The 25,351-nt window shown below is 42.8% G+C and overlaps 1 protein-coding gene across 2 annotated transcripts; it reads left to right on the top strand.

Moving 5' to 3' along the window:
* The first annotated feature begins 4,667 nt into the window (after positions 1–4,667).
* CCDC121 (coiled-coil domain containing 121) lies at positions 4,668–24,972 on the top strand. 2 transcript variants are annotated; one of them, XM_029596367.1, is made up of 2 exons: positions 4,668–5,398; positions 23,406–24,972. In XM_029596367.1, exon 2 carries the CDS (start codon positions 23,427–23,429, stop codon positions 24,357–24,359), a length of 933 nt encoding a protein of 310 aa, XP_029452227.1. In that variant the 5' UTR covers positions 4,668–5,398; positions 23,406–23,426; the 3' UTR covers positions 24,360–24,972. The 2 variants fall into 2 exon arrangements, with proteins under 2 accessions (XP_029452227.1, XP_029452228.1); XM_029596368.1 differs by lacking the exon at positions 4,668–5,398 and adding an exon at positions 5,517–5,618.
* Positions 24,973–25,351: the final 379 nt, after the last annotated feature.

Here is a 25,351-nt window from a genome sequence, read left to right on the forward strand (position 1 = left end):
GCATGTTATAAAATTGGCGCGTCCATACCTTTTAAAATCTACCCCATAATGTATTTGGATTTTCAGAAGGTATTTGACAAAGTCCCTCATAAGAGACTCCTCGGGAAATTGGGAGGTCACAGGATAGGACGACGTGTCCTATTGTGGAATGGTAACTGGATATAAGGAAACAGAGGGTAAGACTAAATGGTCAGTTTTCCAAATGGAGAAAAGTCATTAGTGGAGTGCTCCAGGGGTCTATACTGGGACCTGTGCTATTTAGCATATTCATAAATGATCTGGAGAAAGGAACAACGGGTGAGGTGACCAAATTTGTAGGTGACACAGAATAGTTTTAAGTTGTTTAAACGGCAGCGAATCTGAGGAACTGCAGAAGGACCTTTGTGAGACGAGGAGACTGAGCATCTAAACGGCAGATGCAATTTAATTCGGCCAAGGGCCACGTCCAGCCCTCCGGCCATAGTTTGGGGACCCTGGTCTACTGCTTTTTTCTACCAAAGATGATTTACAATTGGGCACCCAACAAATTGACTAAAACAGCTGTGGAGTCTATGTTCCTATAAAGAGATTGAGACACTTGATATCTATAAATGGAAGACACTCTGAGCAATCCATAAATGGGGTGGAAGCGAACTGTACAAAGTTATAAGGAGAAATGTGAAGCTAAAACTGTGATTTTTCATGTTTCCTAGGGCAATTGATGAATTTGCAGCAAATGTAAGTGTAGATATAATTGTACAGACAAACTTTCACATTTTTTAATTGAAAACACTGGGCAACAAATTTTCACAAAAGTCATGTTACGGAAATGAAATTAGTCAATTTTTATAAATTTCCATGTGCTAAACATGAATGTGACTGTGAAAATGCAAAATTGGCTCTAGTTTTTTTTGTAATATGCAATAATATAATTACATTTTGAACTGTGTGCCAATAGTAGGAGACCTACAGTTAATACCGTTTGAAAAATGAAGTCATAGACTACGTCTTAGATTTCTTTGCTTGTCTCTTTACACCTGTTCGGGAGCATCTCTGCGGAGTGTCCAGCAGTAGTCAGCCAGCATGAATATTTCAAATGCTCACCCTTTCTGACTGGGCTTCATATAGTACACTGCTGACGTCAGCTTACTCAGCAGCCGCATGGCAGTAGAACTGCATTGCATCAGAAAATGATGTAATAAACTCTGGATGATGTGTGCATGATGGTATTATGCAATATGATGCAATATTACATCATTCTAGGCTTATTTACAGTCCTGGATAAATTTACATGACTAAACATAGAAAATGAACTATATTAAATATCTTCAAAACGAGAGCCAATAAAAACTTTTCATGGTCATATTCGTGTTCAGCACATCAAGATACTACAGAGTAGGACCTTTTTAGGTCAGTAACACTTTCATTGTTGCCCAGTGAAATCTATTGTCTTGACAATGTTCCTCGTGAAATAAAATATTTTTAGAATTTGTTGAGTGCCTGCAGTTTTCTTTCAGTTCTCTCTATTTTCTGTGCTTTTTCACCCATTTCCTTTCCTCTCTCTCCTCTCTTGATAACCCCACCCACTACAACTTGTCTCTCCCTCTCTTTCCCTTCAAACTACCTCTATTCAGAGCCGCAGCCAGGCAATTTGGATCTCCTATGGATGAGTGGAAAACTGCGCCCTCACCTATTGCACAAGACCTGACACCATGAGTTGGGAGATTCTGTTAAATGGTTGCACAGCAGTGCTCATGACCAGTGCAAGGGTATTAGATGCCACAGGAAAACTTTATAGCCTTGCACCCCCCACCCCATCACATCCTCCTCACACACAATTTAAAAGTATGCATTTATAATAACAGATTTTACATGAAAAAGAACATTCAAAGCACAGTCTTCTGAGTTAAAGATATCACTTACAATATGTATATTATACTTACATGCACTGCTGTGATGCCAGCCAGAGAACCCTGCAAAAAAAAGCATGAGACACTTGGAATCTACATGGTATTAGGCCTACTGCAATGCTTCTTGGGCATGGGCATGACCCTCAGACAGCCACGAGAAAAAATAATTTCTGTACAAAAATAGCACTAACTGCCAGCACTCAAACAGCAACAACCCTACCTATGAAAGTTAATACTACAAATATTACCCTAGGCCTAAAATAGTAATACACCCCCTATTAGGAAAACAGAACAAGCCAAGCTGCTATAGATCCCTACATAGAAACTACACACTAATGGAATAACTCACTTCAGTCGCACATGCAAAACACAAATAGACCCTCAAATACAGAATAAAGAGACCATAGTGTATAAATAGAAATGTACAGACAAAAACTGAACTGGAAACTACAACAAGCCAAATTCTGTATGGGCTGCAACAATGTAAAAAAACAGAAACACTACCATTCCTCATAAAACAAAATTAGTAAAACCATACCAATAAAAAGAATAATTCAAAACAATGAACAGAATAAAATTCAATAATTAAAAACTCATATAAAAATCTTTCAAACATCAATAAAATATTTCAAAACAGACATTTTACATCAAATAACATTCCGCAATTAAAATAAGGATTTTAAAAAATTCTCTGTTAGCCATAGCTTGGAACTTTTGATTTCCAGATGTCCTGAAATTGTCATGGATTAGCAGGTAGAGAGTAACTGTGGTATTTGTGCTCACACATGCTCCCTTTCACTCCCCCACTTACATACACACATGCTCTCACTCTCCCACACACAAACACTCATGCTCTCTCTCACTCTCCCACATACATGCACACATGCTTTCTCTCTTTCCCACACATAAGTACACATGCTTTCTCTCATTCTCCCACACAAGTACACATGCTTTCTCTCATTCTCCCACACACAAACACAATGCACTCACTCTCCCACATACATGCTCTCTCTCCCACACACATGCACACATGCTCTCTCACTTTCCCATGCACAAGCACACATGCTCTCTCACTCCCCCACACACAAGCACACATGCTCTCTCTCCCACATACTTGCTCTCTCTCACTCTCCCACACACATACACATATGCTCTCTCTCACTTCCTCGTCGTAGCAGGCAGCAGCAGTCTCCTTCTTCAGCCCACGTGGCCAAGGGAATGACTTCCGGCCAGTGGGCCAAGCCAGCACTAGCATTGGACTACTTCCAGCAGGGCAGGGTGTGCTCCTCCTTCTTTGACAAAGCAGTGTGGCCCCGCTGAAATTGACAGCCTGGTAAGCACAGCCTTAATAAGTGGAAAAGAAGCGCAGCTCCGCCAGAATTAGCAGCATTGCCAGTGGGGTCGTGCTGACCATGCTGTCGATTTTGACGGGGCCGTTCTGCTTTTTGTCTTGTTGAGGACTCGCCGGCCGCACGGCTCACATTGGAACATGGCAGTGCTATGGCGCCCTTTGGTAGTGTCGCCTATGGCCATGGCCATATTGGCCATAGGCACGCTATGGATCTGCCTCTATTGTTTCTCCTATTCTCTCTTCCACCTTTCACACTTTGCTCCCCTCAACTCTTACCCCTTCCCCATTATTCTTTTTCTACCTCCCCTCCAGTTTCTGCCCCTTTGTTCTTCTCACCCCTCCATTCCTCCCCTTCTTGCCACTCTTCTTCTGTACTCTACTATATCACATCCCCCAATGCCGGTAACATTGCCTTGCATCTTGGCTATCTTCCCTTCCCCCGCTTCAGGGGCAGTTCAAACCTTTTCACTCAAGGACTACCTCTGCTAATCTCATGCATTATGAGATCAAACTTAGCTGGCCCACATGGTGCCGGCATTGTGCAGTGTGCTAGATGGGCAGAGGAACATAGCAGGATTCTTAAGCCCTCTCGCCCACTGCACATGACACCCATCTGCAACGTGTTGCTAACCATGACTTTTCTTGCTGGTAGTACAGCACTGAGGGGGGAGGCAGAATTTCTGGGGTCAAGGATGTGACATATTGAATCAAAAAGGGGGCAAATGGAAGGATGATTGGAAAAAGGAAAATGTAGTACGCTGGAAGGTAGCCAAGCTCTGAGCTAGAGGAAGAAATATTAAAAAAAAAAAAACAAAACCAACCCAATTATGTTGCCAGCTCTACCAACTGATTAACTTCAGGCCAGTCCTGGCTTTATGACACTCTTCATTAGATGTACTGTGGTAGCAGTAGCATTGATTTCAGACGGAAGGAGAAATGTGAATTCCACTGTGCGCTCAGCTGTAAGTTCAAGAACCGGGAACAGCCAAAGGTCTCCCTTCAAAAATTGGCAGCCCTTGTTTCCCAAGTTGCAGAGGCCCAATTACTAGTTGGGGGTTACATATACCTTTGACCTCTGTTTAAAACTATTGCATCTAAATGGAATCTGCCCATTAGTTACGACCTGGTTCCACGCCATCCGGTCAGGCTGAGCTCATCCTGTTTTTCTGATCCATTGCACCTATGTCCTTCTAGTTCCAATTTCTCCAGAAAAAAAGCCTATAAATTCATAGAATCAAAGGGATTAAACAATGCTTTGTTTCTTTAAAAAAGATGTCAGTACTCAGAGGCAGACCCATCCTTGGGGGTGGGGCAGCCAACAGCCCACAACGCCTCCAAGATAGCTCCGCCTCCTGCAGCTGGCCCCAGAGCCTATGTAAGGACAGCATTACAAATAGTACATTAGACCCTGTCATGTTGGTAAAGCACAGGTCTCCGTCTCCCATGAGCCTGCAGGGGAAGGCTGAAGACACTGCGTTCTCCCACGAGAATTGGTTGGAGGTGCTGTGTTTTCCCGCGGGCTCCCAGGATTTGGCCAGATATGCTGTTTTCGTCCATGGGCCGGTGGGGATTGGTTAGAGGTGCTGCTATCAGCACAGAAGAGAAGACACAAGAAGGGAGGGGGGAACCTGGAGCGGTGGGCAGTGTCGGTATCAGGCTCAAGTTTATATCTTGGGGACCACAGGGTAAATCTAGCAGGCAGCGGAAAAGTATGCAGTGCTACCTGAAAAATAAACCCTGAGATTAAACCAGCATCCTCTTGGTTTATCCGGATAAAATGGGATCTGTGGGTAAGCCTACCCGTGAGAAAACATGGATTGTGCCTTCTAGGTTAGAATCACAAAAATGTCTATATTGTGTCATTAAAAAAAGAATTTGAGAGGAAGCCCAGTCTGTAAAGTCACCCACAGCTGCGTTCAGCACGGAACAGTTCTGGAGCACTGCCTCTTTAAAGACCCTCAGGCTGACTGCATGGAAGTCTGCTGTGGAGTAGACTCATGAATATTAACGAGCTGAAAATTGCAGGAAGAACCCTGTGGCTGCTGCATAGCGCAGACCAATTGATTTCACAAAGCCCGGGGAATTAAAGAGAGGAACTTCCAGGATACAGCTTTGGAAAAGATCATTAGTGAGAACAAGACAACATTCTCTGTGATAGGTGAGTTAATAAAAAATTCACTGTATGGAGACGTGATATACGACTAATTCTGGAGTTGGATGTGCTTGAATTACAAGGATAAGGGCTTGAACGGTTTGTTTAAGGTAGCTAAGCAACAGGGAGCCTCAAACAAAGTACACAGCTGTAAAAGGAAAAAGTTATTTTGCATGCAAAAGAATTTAGAGGGTGCTGATCTGAGATCCGAACATCTTACTTAACAGTAAGTATATATCTATCCATTCTCTCTCTTGTTAGGGGGATTTTGTAGTTTTGCTGCTGTTTATTCTGCCTTCAACCCAAATCCATACAAGTCATTTCTGTGGCAGTGGCACAGTCAGTACAGATTTTCTTTGGAAGGGCCAGAAGGTAACATAGACAGGCACTAGGCCTACAGGACTGAGTTATGCCAGTTAAACTCATATCAATAACCCCACCAGCAGTCTCTCTACCAATGCCCTCCTCCCTATGAAGAGGAAAGGAGAGCGGGAGAGAGACTACTGGGGACGAGAGGTCAGGTAGTTGTGGATAAAAGAATAATTAACAGGACTCAGACCTGTATTCTCCCTCATTTTCCACCCTGTCCCCAAGAGATTTTCTCTCTCAACATCCCCACTCCTTGTTCCTAGCAGTCTCTCTCTCTCAAACCAAACACAATGACTAGTCTTCCCAGAGACATTGCTAGGTACTTAAAAAAAAACTCTGGGCTCCAGTTGATAGGCAACCTCGCCCCCACCAAGATTTTGATAGCAACAGAACCAAACATGATCCCCCTCCATCCTGCGGAGAACGATCCTGTAAAAAACACATAATTGTGATACCATGTTTTTAAATATTAAACTTTAAGGGGCCAATAGTAAAATATATTTGGCTATGTAACTTGTCTGGCTAACCTACGTGGCATATTCAGTGGCATGGCAATGCTGCTGAATATACCCAGATAAGTATTAAAAGTATAAACTTATTAGAGGTCCATAATCAAAGTCATTTAGAAGGATAACACAACATAAGAACATAAAAAAATGCCATACTGGGTCAGACCAAGGGTCCATCAAGCCCAGCATCCTGTTTCCAACAGTGGCCAATCCAGACCATAAGAACCTGGCAAGTACCCAAAAACTAAGTCTATTCCATGTTACCATTGCTAATGGCAGTGGCTATTCTGTAAGTGAACTTAATAGCAGGTAAAGGACTTCTCCTCCAAGAACTTATCCAATCCTTTTTTAAACACAGCTATACTAACTGCACTAACCACATCCTCTGGCAACAAATTCCAGAGTTTAATTGTGCATTGAGTAAAAAAGAACTTTCTCCGATTAGTTTTAAATGTGCCCCATGCTAACTTCATGGAGTGCCCCCTAGTCTTTCTACTATCCGAAAGAGTAAATAACCGATGCACATCTACCCGTTCTAGACCTTTGGAGTAGATTAGGACGTCGTCAAGGTAGACAATTACTCCTTTATGAAGCATGTCCCGAAATACTTCATTCATTAAATTCTGAAAGACTGCGGGCACGTTACACAGTCCGAATGGCATCACAAGATACTCGTAATGACCATCGCACGTGTTAAATGCGATCTTCCATTCATCTCCAGGCTTTATTCAGACCAAGTTGTAGGCACCATGCAAATCCAGTTTGGTAAATACTCTGGCCCCATGGAGGCGGTCAAAGAGCTCAGGAATCAGAGGGAGAGGATAGCGATCCTTGCGAGTGATAGCGTTGAGTCCCCTGTAATTTATGCAGGGTCTTAATGAGCCATCCTTCTTGGATACAAAAAAAAAACCCCTGCACCGGCTGGAGAAGAAGGGCGAATGAACCCCCAGTCCAGATTTTCTTTTATGTATTTGGACATGGCTTGAATCTCTGGCAATGACAGTGGATAAACCCATCCCCGGGGTAGAACAGTATCAGGTAACAGATCAATAGCGCAATCAAAGGGACAATGCGCTGGAAGGGTCTCCGCCTCCTCTTTGGAAAAGACATCGGAGAAGTCGGCATATTATGGAGGCAGGTGAATGTTAGTCATAGCAAGTTGGACTTTCGGTTGCGGCTTCTGATGTAAGCAAGTTGCAAGACATTCGGGTCCCCAAGCCGCGATTTTGAGAGTTCTCCAGTCAATAGTGGGGGAGTGGTTTTGCAACCAGGGAAGGCCCAGTACAAGTGGGTGGACAGCCTTTTTCCAGGATGAGGAAGAATATCTCCTCCTTGTGGAGAACTCCAGTATGGAGGGTCACTGGAGCCATGCAGGAGATAACTCGGCCAGGGAGTGATTCCCCTTGGATGGATGAGATAAGCAACGGTGGATTGCGGGGGAGCACCGGAAGTTGAAGTTGACGAACCAATTCTGCTAGGATGAAGTTTCCTCCAGCCCCGGAATCGATGAAAGCCAGGGTTGTGAACGATCCTTCGGAGAACTGGAGCATAACATGAACAGTACATTGAGGAGCGGGGTTGATGCAGCCTAGGGTCAGCTTCCCGGTGAGACCTAGGCCCGGGAGTTTCCCGGACGCTCAGGGCATTGGGCCAACAGGTGATCCTTATCTCCGCAATAGAGGCACAAACCAAGTGTTCTGCGGCGCTGTTTTTCCTCTGCTGTCAGGCGAGTACAGCCCAGCTGCATGGGCTCCTCTCCGTGTTCCGGCGAAGGCCCAGATGTTGCAGGGGAGACCAACGGACGAGAGAAGGAAGGAGCCAGAGGAACCATGCGGCGAACTGGCTTAAGTTCTTTTGCACACTGCTGCAAACGCTGATCGATCTGACCAGCCAGGTCAATGAGAGCCTCGAGTTCATCAGGGAGGTCTCAAACGGCCAGCTCATCCTTAATACGGGATACCTATACAGTATCTTCCCCTCGAGGAAGATACTGTATAGGTTGTCCTCACACGAACCCAGTTCAGATGCCAAGGTGCGGAACTCTACTGCAAACTCGGCCAGCGGGCGTGAACCTTGGCGGAGGTGAAGCAGTTCAGAGGCGGCAGTAGACTGACGGCCCAGCTCATCAAATACATGGCGGAAGGTCTGGACAAAATGGGGCAGGTCCCCGAGAATGGAATCCCCATGCTCCCACAGCAGGGACACCCAAGCCAGGGCCTTACCATCCAGTAAAGTCAAGATGAATGGCGTCTTGACTTGATCCGTCAGAAACTGCTGGGCCTGGAACGAGAATCTGATGAAACAGTGATTGAAGAATCCTCAGCACTGCTTTGGCTCCCTGGCAAACCGAGGTGGAGCAGGCATATGAGTCAAGGGAGGCAGAGCAACTGGTACCACGGGAGGAGGAGGAGGAGGAGCAGCTCCGGACCCAGACATGGATTCAAGGCGATAGGCCAGGCGCTCCACTGTGGCAGACAAATCTCCAGACACTGCTGCAGATGTTGGGCCAAGCCCGGAATGGCCTGGAGGCCAGACAAGTCCACCGGGTCCATGGCCTTTGCAAACTGTTACGGTTGTGGACCCTTGAGCCGGAGCCAGTGATGGATGTCCACCGAGGAATTGCCCCCAATGGAACTAGTCTCCGGGAGGTGGTGAAGAACGTGACATAGACGAGGTCAGCAGTCCGGGTCTGGGCAGGCAGCGAAGAAGCAGAACCAAAGTCCAGGCAGAAGATCCGGGGCAGGCAGCGAAGAAGCAGCAATGGTAAAACAGGCCAAGGGTCAAGATGGGCAGCAGACAGAGACGAGAAGGCAAGCCGAGGTCAAACCTGGAGATCAAGCTGAGGAATGGAGACAGGAGCAGGGACGAGGCAGGAATGGAGGCTGGAACTGGAGCAAGGCAGGAATGGAAGCTGGAACTGGAGCAAAGCAGGAACGGATGACGTCTGTAGCAACTAGCACTCAAGCAGAGAAGACCTGTTGCAAGGGCAATCCTCTGTGGCAGCTGTGGGGTTTAAATACCCCTCCTTGAAGATGTCATCCTCTGGGGCCGGACTTGGTTTTCGCGCCACTGATCCTTTAAAGGGCGGGGCCTCCCACACGCGCCTAGGGAGAGCTCCGCTGAAGAAAGAAGGACGGCCAGTGGAAAAAAGTAAATAATACTACCATTTATAGGTCTCCAGTAAGACTCCTTGCAGGCTTTATTCAGTTCTGGAGAACAAATCTACAAATAGACAATGAGAAGGTAGAGGCAACTCAAAGGAGTGCCACCAGAATTGTGACTAGCACTATATACCATACACAGAGTCTGAGGGAACAAAAGATGTGCTCTAGAAGGGAAAGGGGAGAAATGACACAAATGTTCAAATATCTAGCAGGATTTAATAAAGTACCCAAAGGTTGTATTTTCCAGATGTGACCCCTGCTTGGCCCTCTAGAGCAGTGGTCCCCAAACCTGTCCTGGAGGGCCACCAGCCAGTCGGGTTTTTGGGATATCCACAATGAATATGCATGAGAGAAAATTTGCATGTTATGGAGGCAGTGCATGCAAATTTTCTCTCATGTATATTCATTGAGGATATCCCAAAAACCCGACTGGCTGGTGGCCCTCCAGGACAGGTTTGGGGACCACTGCTCTAGAGTGTTTTATGCCTGAACACTGAGATTCTTCCAGCAGTGGAAGATCCACTAAAGGTTCAGAGGTGTCCTAAAATGTGTTCTATCCATTAACATAGGGAATCATCTGATAAAGGAGGTTCAGAGGAAGTTCAAGGGGATGATGTGAAATTCACTGAGTGACAGGGTAGTTCTTCCCCAAAAGGGAATGGGACATATAGGGGAGGAGATTGGTGAGAGGTTACAGAAGTTTGAAAGGATTTTGGCAGAAGGTGTAGTTTGCAGGTAGAAGTACTGGAAGGAAGGCCAGTCAACTGAAACTGTCCCTGCCTGACTTGCCAGCTCTAGGATATTCATTGGAAGATAAATGAGCCCCTTATTTGAATTATCTGGAACTTAGTCCTGGAATGTCTGCCACTAGGAGAAAGTGGAGGGATTTTGCAGGTCCATCTGCTGAAATGTGAGTACTGCATTCTGGATCAAGAGGGACCTCAGAGGATCTGGGGGGAAAGGAATAGGACAAGGGGGGGTCATCATTTGAAGCCAAAGGGAAGAAAGCTCAAAACGAATGTAAATAAATGTGGTGGAACAAACTTCCAACAGAGGGTATATAGGAGCCAAAACAGTGGCAGAATTTAAGCATGTATAAGATAGATACAAAAAGCCCTTAGTGCCAGAAGGAGAGCGAAGACCACAGATCAAGACTTGTGACAGGCATAAATGGGCAGAGTGAATGGACCACATAGTCCTTTTCTGCTGATACCTTTTATTATGTTTGCCATGGCTCATTAACTCATAGAATCTTAAGGACCCAGAAGTCTTTGTGAAGGTAAGAATCGTGGATTATTTATGAATTATCTTTTCCAGATTTAAAAAAAAAATTGCTCAGAGCCATTTACAGAAATAACACATAATACAATAAACATATAACTCTAACATTGAAAAATTAAACAAGTCATAAAACAAAATTAACACATTTGATCCTCTTGCAGTGTATTCTTATAAACCAGTTGTTTACACCTCAGTTCAGCCTCATGTAGTTTCAACTTCCAAAACATACTTAAATCCATTCATACAGTAAATAAGTGTTCCCATCTGTTGCTATTTAAATTGATATGTCCCTTTAAACCATATGAAAGTTAAGGGAGGAAAAAAAAAAGTGTATGCATAAAAGAAATTCTCAGTCTGCAGAAATCCCGTGAGATGCAAGTTTATAGATAAATGGCCTTCCAGAAGTTGTAGTTTCTAATAACCCCAAACGCTTCAGGACTTGCTGCTGATGCTAATGAAGATCACTTTTCTATGCTCTGTTGACACATGACAGAAATGATAATTCAAATTATACTTGATATCTATGCCAGTACAATTGTAAGCCTTCTTCCCATGTTAGTGAATTCAAATTATGCAGTACTGCTAAGTCAAACCTAGACTCCCAGAGGGAGCGAGAGAGTCAGATTCAATGGAAACAATATGATTTGATGAATGCAGGGACTAAACTCCATGTTACAGTCTTGAAACCCTCTTTAGCTGAGCTTGCCCTTAAGCTGGCCTGATATGGTTCAAGCAGTTGTGCTGTGTCCTGCAGTGTGGAAAATTCTGATTTAATTCCTGGGCCCAGCTTTCATTCTCCAGGCAAGTTAACACTGAGTAAGGAGTCCCAACCATTACTTGATGGTAACACCTACCAGTTAGAACTCGAGTACCCATGTAGTGGGTCCCTGAGGGATCAAGATCTGAGGCTTCTGGCCCAAGACAATCACTGCAATGGCTAAGCTAGGGAAGTTTATAGAAACATAGAAATGACGGCAGAAGAAGACCAAACGGCCCATCCAGTCTGCCCAGCAAGCTACACACTTTATCCTTTTTTTTTTTTCCTTCCTTTTTCTCTCTCCCACCTGTTACTATTGGCTTCCAGTACCCTCCAGCCCTAATTCCCCTCCACCCACCACCAATGTAGAGAGCAGTGCCGGAACTGCATTCAAGTGAACATCCAGCTCAATTAGGGGTAGCAACCGCTGCAACAAACAGGCCACACCCCTGCCCCATACTCTTACCCACCCCTGTTTTTTGTTGGGTTTTTTTGGAGATGGCAGCCCTCCATCCTTCCACTCCGTGAAGGTGGAACACCAACCAAAAGAGAAAATAACTTAGACAAGGGCAAACAAAAGCTTATAGCGCCACTGCCCAACAGATACCAGTTCAGAATGAGGTGGAAGCCCAGGCCAAATATACCAAACAAGCAAGCAAATTACATTGTTTTCTTACAGCAATAGCTTTGATGGTTAAAGATTGCCAGAGCCTAGCAATAAGAAACACAATCTGCTAGCTATTTATACTCTGCATTTCAGACACAAGAAAATCAGGTTAGTCAATGTCAAAAGAAACAAAACGCTGAACAGAATTTCTAAAGGATTTTGTTTACTCCAGACAGAAGGTGATATTTGTTATATAGTTTCATTTGTGAAGGATCAGGGAAAAGTATTGGAAGGACAGTTTACTAGTCAGGGTGAAATTCTAGCACTACCTGAAGTGCATACCTATAAATTTGGCAAAAGGCATGCCAATCCAGTGAGAGGAAACATACAGCAAAAATGGGATTTCAGGTCACTTTTGAGTTGAGTTGCTCAAAAGAGGGCTTTGAATATCATTTCTGGCATGGGTATCTCTTACATTTTTCCTCAGTGAACACTGAAGCGAAGAATTCATTTAGTCATCCCTAATTCTCTTTTTTACCCCTTGATCATCTAATCATCCAGCTGACTCCCTTACAGGCTTTTTACTTCAAATGTACCTGCAAAAGTCTATATTATGACTTTTTGCTTCCACGGCAAGCTTCTTTTCAAATTCTCTTTTTGCCTTCCTTATCACTGCTTTGCATTTAACTTGCCAGTGCTTATGCTGTTTCCTGTTTTCTTCATGCGGATCTCTTTTCCATTTCTTGAAAGACTTTCTTTTAACTATTATAGCCTCTCTCGCCTCAGTTTTTAATCAAGCTGGTAGTCATTTAATCTTCTTTCCATCTTTTCTAGCACACTTTCTTCTTTTTTTTTAAATTAATTTTTCAAAACTGTTACAAAGTAATCAACTTGCAAAATGAAATATTAAAGTTTGAACATACATTCTAATCACACAACTTATAAATAACAAGTAAACATATTTGTTCAAAAACTAAACATCATAGAGGCAATTCCAAGAGAACGAAATTTGTGAGGAGATTTTTTTTTTAAACATAATAGAATAATTTGGATATTCATGAAAGTTTCAACAATATACTAATTACTTACACCTCCATCTTTAATAGATATCTGCATCCTAGCATTCAAAAAATCTTGCAATTGAGATACCTCAAAGAAAATAAAAACATTTCCCTGTTTTATTACACATTTACATGGGTATTTTACAACGATAGTTGCCCCCAGTACCATGACGCTGGGCTTTAAAGAAAGAAAAGCTTTGCGTCTAATCTGAGTACTTCTGGCAAGGTCTATACCCTGACCTTACCACCTAAGAATTTAATACTCATGTTTTTAAAATATGCCTGCATAACCAGATTAATTTCCTGTTGGGTCTGAAATTTACTAATAAAGTGATCCAATCCAAAATCTCATCTTGTGTTTCTTCCAAATATTGGGTTAAATTCTGGAAATCTATAGATTGCTTAGATTCAGTATTTTTTACTTCATTTTGCTTATAAGGTAATTGAATTATTTTCTTTATAACAGGAATTTTTTCAGAGGAAATTTTTAAATTTTTTTCCAAATATTTTTTTTAAAGTTGTCAATAAATTTTCCTCTCTTAATTTAGGGAAATTTAATAATCTAATATTCAAATGCTTTACTGTATTTTCCAAGTATTCTATTTTCCTCAAAGTAGCAGATCTTTCACGAGTAATAGTAGTGGTTAGATCTTTTAAACCTCTAACTTCCCCTTCCAAAGAATGCACTGATCCGAAAGGATCCGTTGATGATCTTGAGTAACAGAGTCCAGTTTATTAGACACATGCTTTCTCCAAACTACACTCAATGTTCCCAACATGCTGGGGTAATGGAGGAGGATTTTGAGGGTTGAATCAGTTCAAAGGGGATTGGCTGTGAAGGGTGAGAGGAGAATAAAAAATTGAATGGAAATGGGAGAGAAGGGTTAGAGCAGAGAGAAGAGGTGAGAGCTAGGAGATGGGGGATGAGAGTGAGGAGGGAATTGAGGAGGGTGAGATGGAGGGGGATGACAGAGGATCACAGTTGGGTTATAAGAAAAGCTTGGGGGGTGAAAGAGGATTAGTTGGGGAATGTGAAAAGGGCAGTAGGGGTGAGAGGGGAACTGGGATGGGGAAATGAGGCACTGCAGAATGTAAGTGGGTATCAGCTGGAGGGGCAGAGGTTGAGTGATTTTGGTATGCTGGAGGGGTGGAGATTATGAGAAGTATTAAGAAAGGGGTGGTGCTTGAGAGAGGATTCACTTGAGAGAGAGGAGAATGAGAGAGGGCTCAGCTTGATTGCAGTGAGGATGAGAATGGAGTGAATGTTGGAGAGAAATCGCACCCCTGCTAATTAGTTTTGGTTGTGCTCTAGGGTCAAGTGAATTTTCAAATGCTAAAATGGGGTCACATTAGATGTTTGGGAAGCCCCCCCCCCCCCTCCCAGCATCATCACCCTCCTACCAGCAGGAGAAAAGCAGTTGTGGTGCTTCTTATCTGTGACTGCCTGCTTCCTCTTCTGCTGGCTTTACTATGAATTCTGAGTCATTTGGGAGGGAGGAGGGGGGGGACGCCTGTAGTCTTGCAGGACCAGGCTCGTGCAGTCAGACATCGTAGTATAGCTGGCAGAAGAAGAAGATAAAAGTTCCAATGCTGCTTTCCTTCTGCTGGTGGAAGGGTGGAACCTGTGGACTGGTGTGATGCAGGGAGGATCACACAGGAGAATAGATAAGAACAACTTTAACAGAGTAACATAGTAAATGATGGCAGAAAAAGATCCAATGGTCCACCCAGTCTTCGCATTGAGTTTTTTTTTTTTTTTGGTGGGGGGGGGGGGGTTGTAACTGCCACTCCTCCATACAGTCTACCTCCCGAGCCTTCTCTTAAGGGTAGTATCTTCCATTCTGTGCAGGTTACCCCGTTTCTCCATTGTCATCCTTTAGCCATTAAGGATCCTCTTTGTTTATCCCATGAGCTATTGAATTCGATGACTATTCTTGTTTTCACTACCTCTTTTGGGAGGGCATTTCATGAATTCACCACCCTTTCCATGAAGAAATATTTCAGATTGTTATTCCCGAGTCTACTTCCTTGGAGCTTCATATTATGTCCCTGTGTTCTACAGCTTTCTTTCCATTGGAAGAGGCTTGATTCACATGCATCATTAAAGTCCTTCAGGTACTTAATTCTGTACCATACAGTATATCCTCTGTCCCTTCTCTCCTCCATGGTATACATATTTATTTATTTATTTTTAATTTTTATATACTGACATTCTTGTATAATATACAAATCATACCGGTTTACATTAAAAATCTAGGTCCTTTAGTCTCATCTCATGTCTTTTGGTGCAATCCCCCGTACCATTTTGGTCATCTCTTTCTGGACCACTTCCATCCTGTTTCTAACCTTTTTGAGATACAGGCATTATCACATCCTTTTTTTCTGGTTATACCGCTCTCGCTGCAGCCTAGCATCTCTTTGACCTTAGCCACTGCTTTGTCCCCTTCAAATCATCAGACACTATCAACCTGAGCTCTTTTGCCCAGTTCATACACAACAATCTTTCATTCCCTATCACAAAGAGCTCCTTTGGATCTCTGCATCTCAGATGCATGACTCTGCACTTTTTGGCATTGAATCTCACATCTTCGACCACTCCTCCAGCCATCTTAGAATGAAAAATTATCCTTTCTTTCCTTTAAGCATGATTGCAGATCGTAGTGTTGCCTACAAAAAGACTATATTTTTCTTCTAAACCTTCCGCTATGTTGCTCACAAAGATATTGAACAGAACTGGTCCCAGAACCAATCCTTGAGGCACTCCAGTTATCACTCTTCAGCATAGATTCAATTTACCACCACTCACTGTTTCATGGAGAACAAGGGCTTTTGTTCAAGCTTCTAGGGCAGCTGAAATGTGCTCTCAACCAGGTAGATATATAGCCTTTTGCGCTAGGTCTTGACAGCTCCAGGTAACAGCCCCCTGGAGATCCGTCATCCAAATGGACTGATAGTCTCTGAAACAGTGGCAACAGACACCATGGTGTCATCGTGGCTGCAGTGGTGAGTTTCAATGATATGATTCCTATGAAAAGAATCAATTTATAATCAAAAGGAATTTTAAAGAAAATACATTTTTAAAGAAAAAAACAAACCCTAAAACTTAACATTGTCCATGCCTTCAACACCCTTGGGCTGAGGGTTAAAAAGGAATAAAATCCCCAAAACATTAAAATGACAAAAAGGCCTACCTAGATAAAAATAACAAAACCTTAATAATAAGAAAATAGAAGACAATGAATACACAAGACCTGAAGAAAGAATGGTGATCTGAGAAGATGCTTTTTCCCCCCCACTAACAAGCAGCAAAAAAGAATGGAGTAGAGTTAACTTCAATGGCTCTATTGCCACCTAGTGGTAAGCCATCTTTATTTAAGTTAAACGTTTGGGAGAAGCAGCATCCAAATATTAAACAAGTGAACGGTTTCACCCTATATACACACAGTGGTGAAATAGGAGACCATCATATCAGAGCTCAATGCCAACTGTTTTTCAGGTACAATAAGGTTCAAAAGTAAATTTATAGGTCTCTGTGTGCTATCAAAGTTTTTAAGTGCCATTTTCTGCTACAAATAACCATTTTTTTCTGTGCAGGACCCCTTTTGAGCACATAAATGTTGGTGAGCCTGCACATCCAGCCAAAGATTCAAGTCCACTAGAACCCATCTAGCCAAAAATGAGGCCGGCGTCGGGTCTGGATCTGATACTACACCATGCGATTATTTGTAAACGTTTGTGTTCTGGGGTTTTTAAATGCACATAAAAACTCTAAGAGGAACTTTTGTTAGCACACATGGAAACCTATGATTATACTTTTGAGCCTTGCTGTGCCTGAAAAAAAAGTTGGCATTGAGGTCTGTGATAAGATGATATCTCACTTAAGAACATAAGAAGTTGCCATACAAAGTCAGACAGAGGGTCCATCAAGCCCAGCATCCTGCTTCCAATAGTAGCCGATCCAGGATACAAGTAACTGGCAAATACCCAGACAGTAAATAAATCTCATGCTTCTAATGCTGGAAATAAGCAATGGTTATTACCTAAATCAGTTTGATTAATAGCAATTTATGGACTTCTCCTCCAGGAACTTATTCAAACTTTTTTTTTTTAAACTTTGTTTTGTATTTATGTATATAAAACAAGAGTCCTTGTTAGAGAAAATCTGAGAGGAATCACAAGAAAAATTATTCATATATATTCAACACAAAGATCCTCACAAGAATGAACTCTCACATTAAGATAAATGGGAGGAGACGAGCAAAGTGTGTGTTACCTTTTTTTTTTGTACTAGATAAAAGAAAACAGAGAATCAACATCACATTATCAATAAGATGACAGGTACCAGCCACTTCTAGTGTGGATCTCTATATAAGATCGTAACTGAGAAGGTTCAAAGTAAACATATTTTGCATTTACATGGATACTGTAGAATAAATTGTGCCCCCAGTGCCAAAACTTCAGAACGCATACCCCAAAATTTCCTCCTACGTTCCTGGGTTACTCTAGTGATATCTGATAAATCCAGATTTTCTGGATATAAAATAGAGCAGTACTATTTTGAAAAAAAAAAAAAGACTCAAAATAGAGTCCTGATCTTGACCAAAAACAAAGGAAACCATAAGAGTAGCTCTTGTTAGATACTTGAACTTCACCTGATGTTTCCAAAAGTTCAGTTAGATTTAAATTATGATCACAAACTTGATTAGCTGCATCTTGTCTTGTTCCAGATGACACATAATAAGCTTTCAATTTCTAAACAACATCATGTGGGCCAACAAGCTTTGCCATTGCCAAAGTAGTATTATAGATTAACGAGACCTCATATGTGTGGCGGGCTATTCAAACACAAGCCCTACTGCCACTATTAGAAAGGAATGCGGTGATGTTGATAGCTTTTGCATCGTCTTAATGTTGTAATCATTGGTCTCACAGAAGAAATGGGTATGTAACCGTAACTTATGTCAGTTTACAAAGCAGTAAAGATTTTTCTCACTTATCGTAGCGTGGTGTTGCAGATGGGGTGTAACGCTGGCTCTGGCCCGACACGGCTCGTGTTTCTGTGAACCTTCTTCAGGGGCCGCTCAATGCCAATGCTAGAATGTAATGAAAAAAAGTTAAGAAACACCAAATAGGAATATCTTCAACGCAAACCATGGCTACTTGATACCTACGGTTCCCAATACTGCCAACCGGTTCCGCTACTAGGCTGCAAATGTGTTCGGGCAGCAGGATCCGCCATCTTACCTCAGGTGGTTATGTACCTACCACGATGGGCGGAGACGATAGATAGTGACGTCAGAGCAGCTGACATGACGTGTCAGAAGCATTAAATGAGCGAGGACCACTCAACAGAATCGTTAAGACCAAATGGGGATTGTGCCATCAGGGTGTAAATCCACCATTGTTCCCGAACGTTTAAATATTGATCGGAATCCCCTCCACGTGGATTGGGGGGTATCTGTTCAAGAATCGTCCATCGGAGCTGGTCAAAACTGTGTCCCAAATGGGTGCAGTGATTTACCATAGGCGCCTCCAAATTGACTGTGTTGAGACGGCTGCGATGTTCAAACAGCCGTGTTTTAATTTTTCTGCGGGTGCGTCCGACATAAAGAAGTTGACAGGGGCATTGAATGAGGTACACCACCCATGAGGAATCACAGGTCGTGATTGATCTTTTGTAATATATGTGACCGGTTTGAGGGTGTTGCCAGGAGGATCCCTCCATTGTGATAGAGCACATGTCACATTTGCCACAGCAGGTATGGTTGCCTGGGAGTCCGGTGTTGGTACGTTGGGTAACAGATGCATGTACTATTTGATCTCGTAGATTTTTGCTCCGCTGATATGCAAACATAGGTGGTTCTGCAAAAATCGGGTGTAATTGGAGAATGTGCCAATGTCTTTGAATACTTTGCATGATGAGATACGATTTATCTGTATGAGTGAGCACACAGATATCAGAGGTTACAGGTTCTCGGGTTTTATAATTCAACAAGGCTGCACGGGGAGATTGCCATGCTCTTTTGTATGCCTTGTACACCGCATTATAAGGGTAGCCCCTTGTGAAAAATCTTTCTGCTAGTATGCCTGCTTGATATTTGAAGTCATTGTCTGTGGAGCACAAGTGTCTAAGCCAGAAATATTGGCTCACTGGTAGGCCTTGTTTAAATGCTCTTGGGTGGAAGCTGTGGTATCTGAGTAGATTGTTTCTCTCTGTTTCTTTACGATAGATGGATGTGTGTAAGTGTGAATTTTGAATGGTGAGCGAAATGTCTAGAAATGTTATATGCGTGGTGCTGTGATGTGTGGTGAATTGAAGGTCACTGTCTATGGTATTGATCCAAGCTAGAAATTCTTGTAATGGTATTCCTTCATCTTTCCAAAAAATGAGAAAATCATCAATATAGCGGATCCAGAGAGATACAGCATCAAACCACCTTGATTGATAAATGTGAAATCTTTCTAGTCTGTCCATGGCAATCTAGTCTGTCCATGACAATCTACTCAGATACCACAGCTTCCACCCAAGAGCATTTAAACAAGGCCTACCAGTGAGCCAATATTTCCGGCTTAGACGCTTGTGCTCCACAGACAATGACTTCAAATATCAAGCAGGCATACTAGCAGAAAGATTTTTCACAAGGGGCTACCCTTATAATGCGGTGTACAAGGCATACAAAAGAGCATGGCATTCTCCCCATGCAGCCTTGTTGAATTATAAAACCCGAGAACCTGTAACCTCGGATATCTGTGTGCTCACTCATACAGATAAATCGTATCTCATCATGCAAAGTATTCAAAGACATTGGCACATTCTCCAATTACACCCGATTTTTGCAGAACCACCTATGTTTGCATATCAGCGGAGCAAAAATCTACGAGATCAAATAGTACATGCATCTGTTACCCAACGTACCAACACCGGACTCCCAGGCAACCATACCTGCTGTGGCAAATGTGACATGTGCTCTATCACAATGGAGGGATCCTCCTGGCAACACCCTCAAACCGGTCACATATATTACAAAAGATCAATCACGACCTGTGATTCCTCATGGGTGGTGTACCTCATTCAATGCCCCTGTCAACTTCTTTATGTCGGACGCACCCGCAGAAAAATTAAAACACGGCTGTTTGAACATCGCAGCCGTCTCAACACAGTCAATTTGGAGGCGCCCATGGTAAATCACTGCACCCATTTGGGACACAGTTTTGACCAGCTCCGATGGACGATTCTTGAACAGATACCCCCCAATCCACGTGGAGGGGATTCCGATCAATATTTAAACGTTCGGGAACAATGGTGGATTTACACCCTGATGGCACAATCCCCATTTGGTCTTAACGATTCTGTTGAGTGGTCCTCGCTCATTTAATGCTTCTGACACGTCATGTCAGCTGCTCTGACGTCACTATCTATCGTCTCCGCCCATCGTGGTAGGTACATAACCACCTGAGGTAAGATGGCGGATCCTGCTGCCCGAACACATTTGCAGCCTAGTAGCGGAACCGGTTGGCAGTATTGGGAACCGTAGGTATCAAGTAGCCATGGTTTGCGTCGAAGATATTCCTATTTGGTGTTTCTTAACTTTTTTTCATTACATTCTAGCATTGGCATTGAGCGGCCCCTGAAGAAGGTTCACAGAAACACGAGCCGTGTCGGGCCAGAGCCAGCGTTACACCCCATCTGCAACACCACGCTACGATAAGTGAAAAAAACCTTTACTGCTTAGTAAACTGACATAAGTTACGGTTACATACCCATTTCTTCTGTGAGACCAATGATTACAACATTAAGACGGTGCAAAAGCTATCAACATCACCGCATTCCTTTCTAATAGTGGCAGTAGGGCTTGTGTTTGAATAGCCCGCCACACATATGAGGTCTCGTTAATCTATAATACTACTTTGGCAATGGCAAAGCTTGTTGGCCCACATGATGTTGTTTAGAAATTGATATATAGATTACATCATACTTCAACAGTCTCTTTAAAATAAACATAATAAGCTTTGGCAATAGGGGGCATCACCACAGAGGAAATTTTGAGAACATCAGAAATATATATTTTTAAAGAGATCAATTTGGGAAATGTAATCCCAAAATGGGAAATTCGGAAACTAAGGTTCAAAAATCTAATTGCGTTCTCAATATTTTCCAGTGAATCATTTCACTCTGAACCAAATTAGCTTGTATATGTTGTATATTTGTAACTTTCTGATCCAAATCATCCAGCTTTTCTCTATAAACAAAAATAGTAATTTCAAAAGGCTGTATATGTCGGTTAATGTCTGAAGTAACTTCTACCAAAGAAAATTAGATTTTTCAAACTGAACCAAAGCAGTCCATACAGAATCTAATGTAATAACTGGGGATTTGCTCAAAGATGCTCTGTAAATAGTTCTCACCTGATCTTCACTGCCAGTAAACTCCAACGGCACAGCCTGAAGCAGCTTCCCCAACCACCAAAGACACCAAGGCCAGAAGCGAGGGACTTTGAAGCACAGCTCCTGCCAGAGCTAACTCGCCCAGGTCTCCTAATGAAGACAAACGCTGCACTAGCCTCTCACTCTCTCTAGACTATCAAAGGCAAAGGGCTTCCCCGTCTCACCCCGGCTCGACCCTTTCATGGGGAAACCAGAAAGCAAGTCCTCCCCTGAAGATGTCACCAGATTGGGGGGGGGGGGGCGGTAAGGAGCTCTCAGTGCTCCGGCAGTGGAGCCACATGCCCAGCAGCAGTCACCACAATGTATGCAGAACCCGAAATGCACTGATAAGAAATGCACTGATAAGAAACTGCACTGATAAGAAATGCACAATGTATGCAGAACCCGAAATGCACTGATAAGAAATGCACTGATAAGAAACTGCACTGATAAGAAATGCACTGATAAGAAACCCTTCAGTTTTCTGCTGTCTTAAATTAATTGAGGGAGAAGCTGGGAAATCTCCTTGATTTTAGCTTTCCATTTGGTATGGTATATTGAACAAAGGGGAAAAAAAACAGCAGCAGCAGCAGAGCTCTCACCAGTGCTTCTCAGGAAGACGCTATCTTGAATCTCCTGGTTGTCCTTTTCCAACTCTTTTTTTTTAAACCTAGATAAGCTAACTTCCTTAACCACATCCTCTGGCAATGAATTCCAGAGCTTAATTGTGCATTGAGTGCGAATTTTCTACAATTTATTTTAAATGTGCTATTTGCTAACTTCATGCTACCACAGGGTGGTAGTTCACTGGCTTGATATTTTGATTATTGCATTTCCACCTTTGGTTCCTAGTAATAGAAGAAGCCTCCAGCCAGGACATGCAACGAGATAAGGATTTTCAGATCCTTATGTCTAGTCAAATGCGGAATTTCTAGAGCAAATAGGAGACACAAGTTTTGTGATTCTTTAGGTGATATCTGACTCATGATAAATGGCATCGCTCAATATAAATACTTATTTATTTAACAGCTTTTAATATACCGGTGTTCGTGGGGCACATCACGCCGGTTTACAATAAAACTTGAGAAAGGAGGAAAATTACATTAAAACAGGGAGCGGGTGATGGAGCAGGTGAGAAAAAGGGGGCGGGAGTGGGGGGGATAGACAGAAGAGGAAGGGATAGCAGCTTAGAAGATAGAGAAGAGTAACCATGACTGTGGAGAGGTATTTACAGCAGGGGTTATTTACAGTAGAATGATTGCAGAGGTGAGATTGTTTAAGGCAGATTTTAAAATTATAACTTATTTACAGCAGAGTATAGGTTACAAGTAACTTATGGCAAAAATATTCAGGTCGCATGTTAGTGAGGGATACTTAGTAAATGTTTTCTTTAAAGGAAAGCACACAAGTGTTCTATAGCTTCCTATTATCTGTGAGACTCACCGAGGTGCTACAGACATTTTCTGGCTGAGGCCCTTTAGGATTTAAACCTTCAGCTTCCTAGTTCTACACCATAAACTCAACTGTTAAGCACAGCTTTCTCTAACTGAGCTATGAGAACCCTGTTTACTTTAGCTTGATTGCTCAGTGCTCATATTCCTTCCCTCATCACTCTACTCGATCACATAGCCATGGTCATGGAATAAGCCAGGAAAAAAAAAATCAGGGGGCTAAGTGAGGAGAAAGAATATGGGCCAGATAACTGAAGAGCAACAGATGAGAGTGGCAGGAACTCCAGGAAACCTACTGATGAAGCTCTACATCAGATTAAGGTTTTGAGCTTGTGTGCGCTAGTTGAAATTGGGTTTTAGAAATAACTATCTTTTGTGAATCTCTCCTAGGTTTAATTGTTCTGAAAAGACATGCCAATCAAGAAAAAGAAGCAGAATAAGAAAGGTGAGAACTTGGAGAAGAATCCAAACCCTGCACAAGAGGCTTCTTCAGGATCTGGAGAGGGGGTCTCAAAAACTACAGAAGCCCCAAAGGCAACCATGACTGAAAAAGAAGCCCTTCTGCAGCAGCATTATGATAAGCTCACAGGAGAGCTTGAGCACTTGAGGAAAAGGATGGACCAACTACGGCATGAAAATGAGTTCCTACAGGAGGAGGCTCAGCGGATGCGGGTCGACAGTCAGGAGTACGTCTCCTATATTTCCAAAAGAACCCAGAAATGCCAAAATGCTATCATTACGTTGAGCGACCAGAACAAGGAAGAGCTGGAGAAGATCCAGAAGCAGAAAGAGGAGCTTCAGCTGCAGTTCAGGATAAAGGAAAAGGAACTAAGGCAGCATCTGCTTGAGAAAGAGAATGAACTGCTGCATATCAACAAAGAGATTGCAGACCTTCAGTCAGTTAAGGATCTACAGCAGGAACAGCAGTCTCGTGTCAAGGAGCTGGAAAGAGAAGTTATGACCAGTAGGGGGCAGCATGTACAGAACTTGCTGCAAATCAAGAGCACTTTTCTGCAAGAGAAGGCTGCCTTTGAGAAGGACTCCCAGCAGCAAATACTGATGTTAACAAAGCAGGCACATGAGGCAGCAATGCGCAGTATGGTCCAAAAAAGTGAGCAAGTAATAGTAGAAAACCAGCAGCTTCGGCAGGAACTCCATCATCTCATCCGCCACTCACGTATTCTGCAGGAACAGAAGCGCCGCCTGGAAGAGCAGCACAAACAGTTACTGTGGGAGAAACAATATGGCCAAAGTCTGGCACGCATCCGCCACCAGCGCAAGACCCACATTCCACTGAAACAGAACAAAGAGACGACATCTCAGTCAGCAACTGGGATAAAATAAGGGATGCCAACAAATAAGTGGTCACTCGACCGTGTTATGTCTATGCCAAGAGAAATATTCATGTCATGCTGATCTGCCCCCTCATTAGAAAATCCCTGCCTTATGGGTCTTTCTTAGGACAGTCATATATCAGAAAAGTTTTGTTTCACAACAGAAGGATTGCAGGAACATGCTAATCTTCAGTTACTAATATTTCACCACAGATATGTTACAAGAACAATTCTGCAAACAGATTTATGTAAGAGATATTAAACCAGAACCCTGGACCTGGAGTGCACAAACAGGTCTGGTTGTTAGGATATCCACAATGAATATGCATGAAATATATTTGCGTGCATTGCCTCCATTGTATGCAACTCTCTCTCATGCATATTCATTGTGGATGTCCTGAAAACCAGACTTGTTTGTGGCAATTCAGGACCAGAGCTGCCTACCTCTGCATTAAGCTTTCCTTCTGACTTTATTTTTTAAATATACATGTTATATCATAACATCATAATACTTGCCATACTGGGTCAGACCAAAGGTCCATCAAGCCCAGTATCCTGTTTCCAACAGTGGCCAAGCCAGGTGACAAGTGCCTGGCAGGATCCCAAGGGGTAGATAGATACCAAGCTGCTTATCTCAAGAATAAGCAGTGGATTTCTGCAACTCTACCTTAATGGTTAACTGTCTTTTCCTCCAGGAACTTGTTAAAACCTTTTTACATGCAGCTACACTAATAGCTTTCACCACATCCTCTGGCAACAATTTCCAGAGGTTAATTATGCATTGAGTAAAAAAAAAAAAAATTCTCTTATTAGTTGTTACCTAGTAACTTCATTGTGTGTCCCCTAGGTCTTTTCGCAAGAGTAAATTGACGAAGTTTTACTCATTCCATTCCACTCATTTTATAGACCTCCATAGCTCCCCCTCAGCCGACTCTTCTCTAAGCTGAAGAGTCCTAACCTTTTTAGCCTTTCTTCAAAGGGGACATGTTCCATTCCCTATAT

The sequence above is a fragment of the Rhinatrema bivittatum genome, chromosome 3 (assembly GCF_901001135.1).
Source record: "Rhinatrema bivittatum chromosome 3, aRhiBiv1.1, whole genome shotgun sequence".
NCBI lineage: Eukaryota > Metazoa > Chordata > Amphibia > Gymnophiona > Rhinatrematidae > Rhinatrema > Rhinatrema bivittatum.

Coding starts and splice junctions, on each gene's coding strand:
- CCDC121 (XM_029596367.1), top strand. CDS start 23,427: ATGCCAATCAAGAAAAAGAAGCAGAATAAGAAAGGTGAGAACTTGGAG.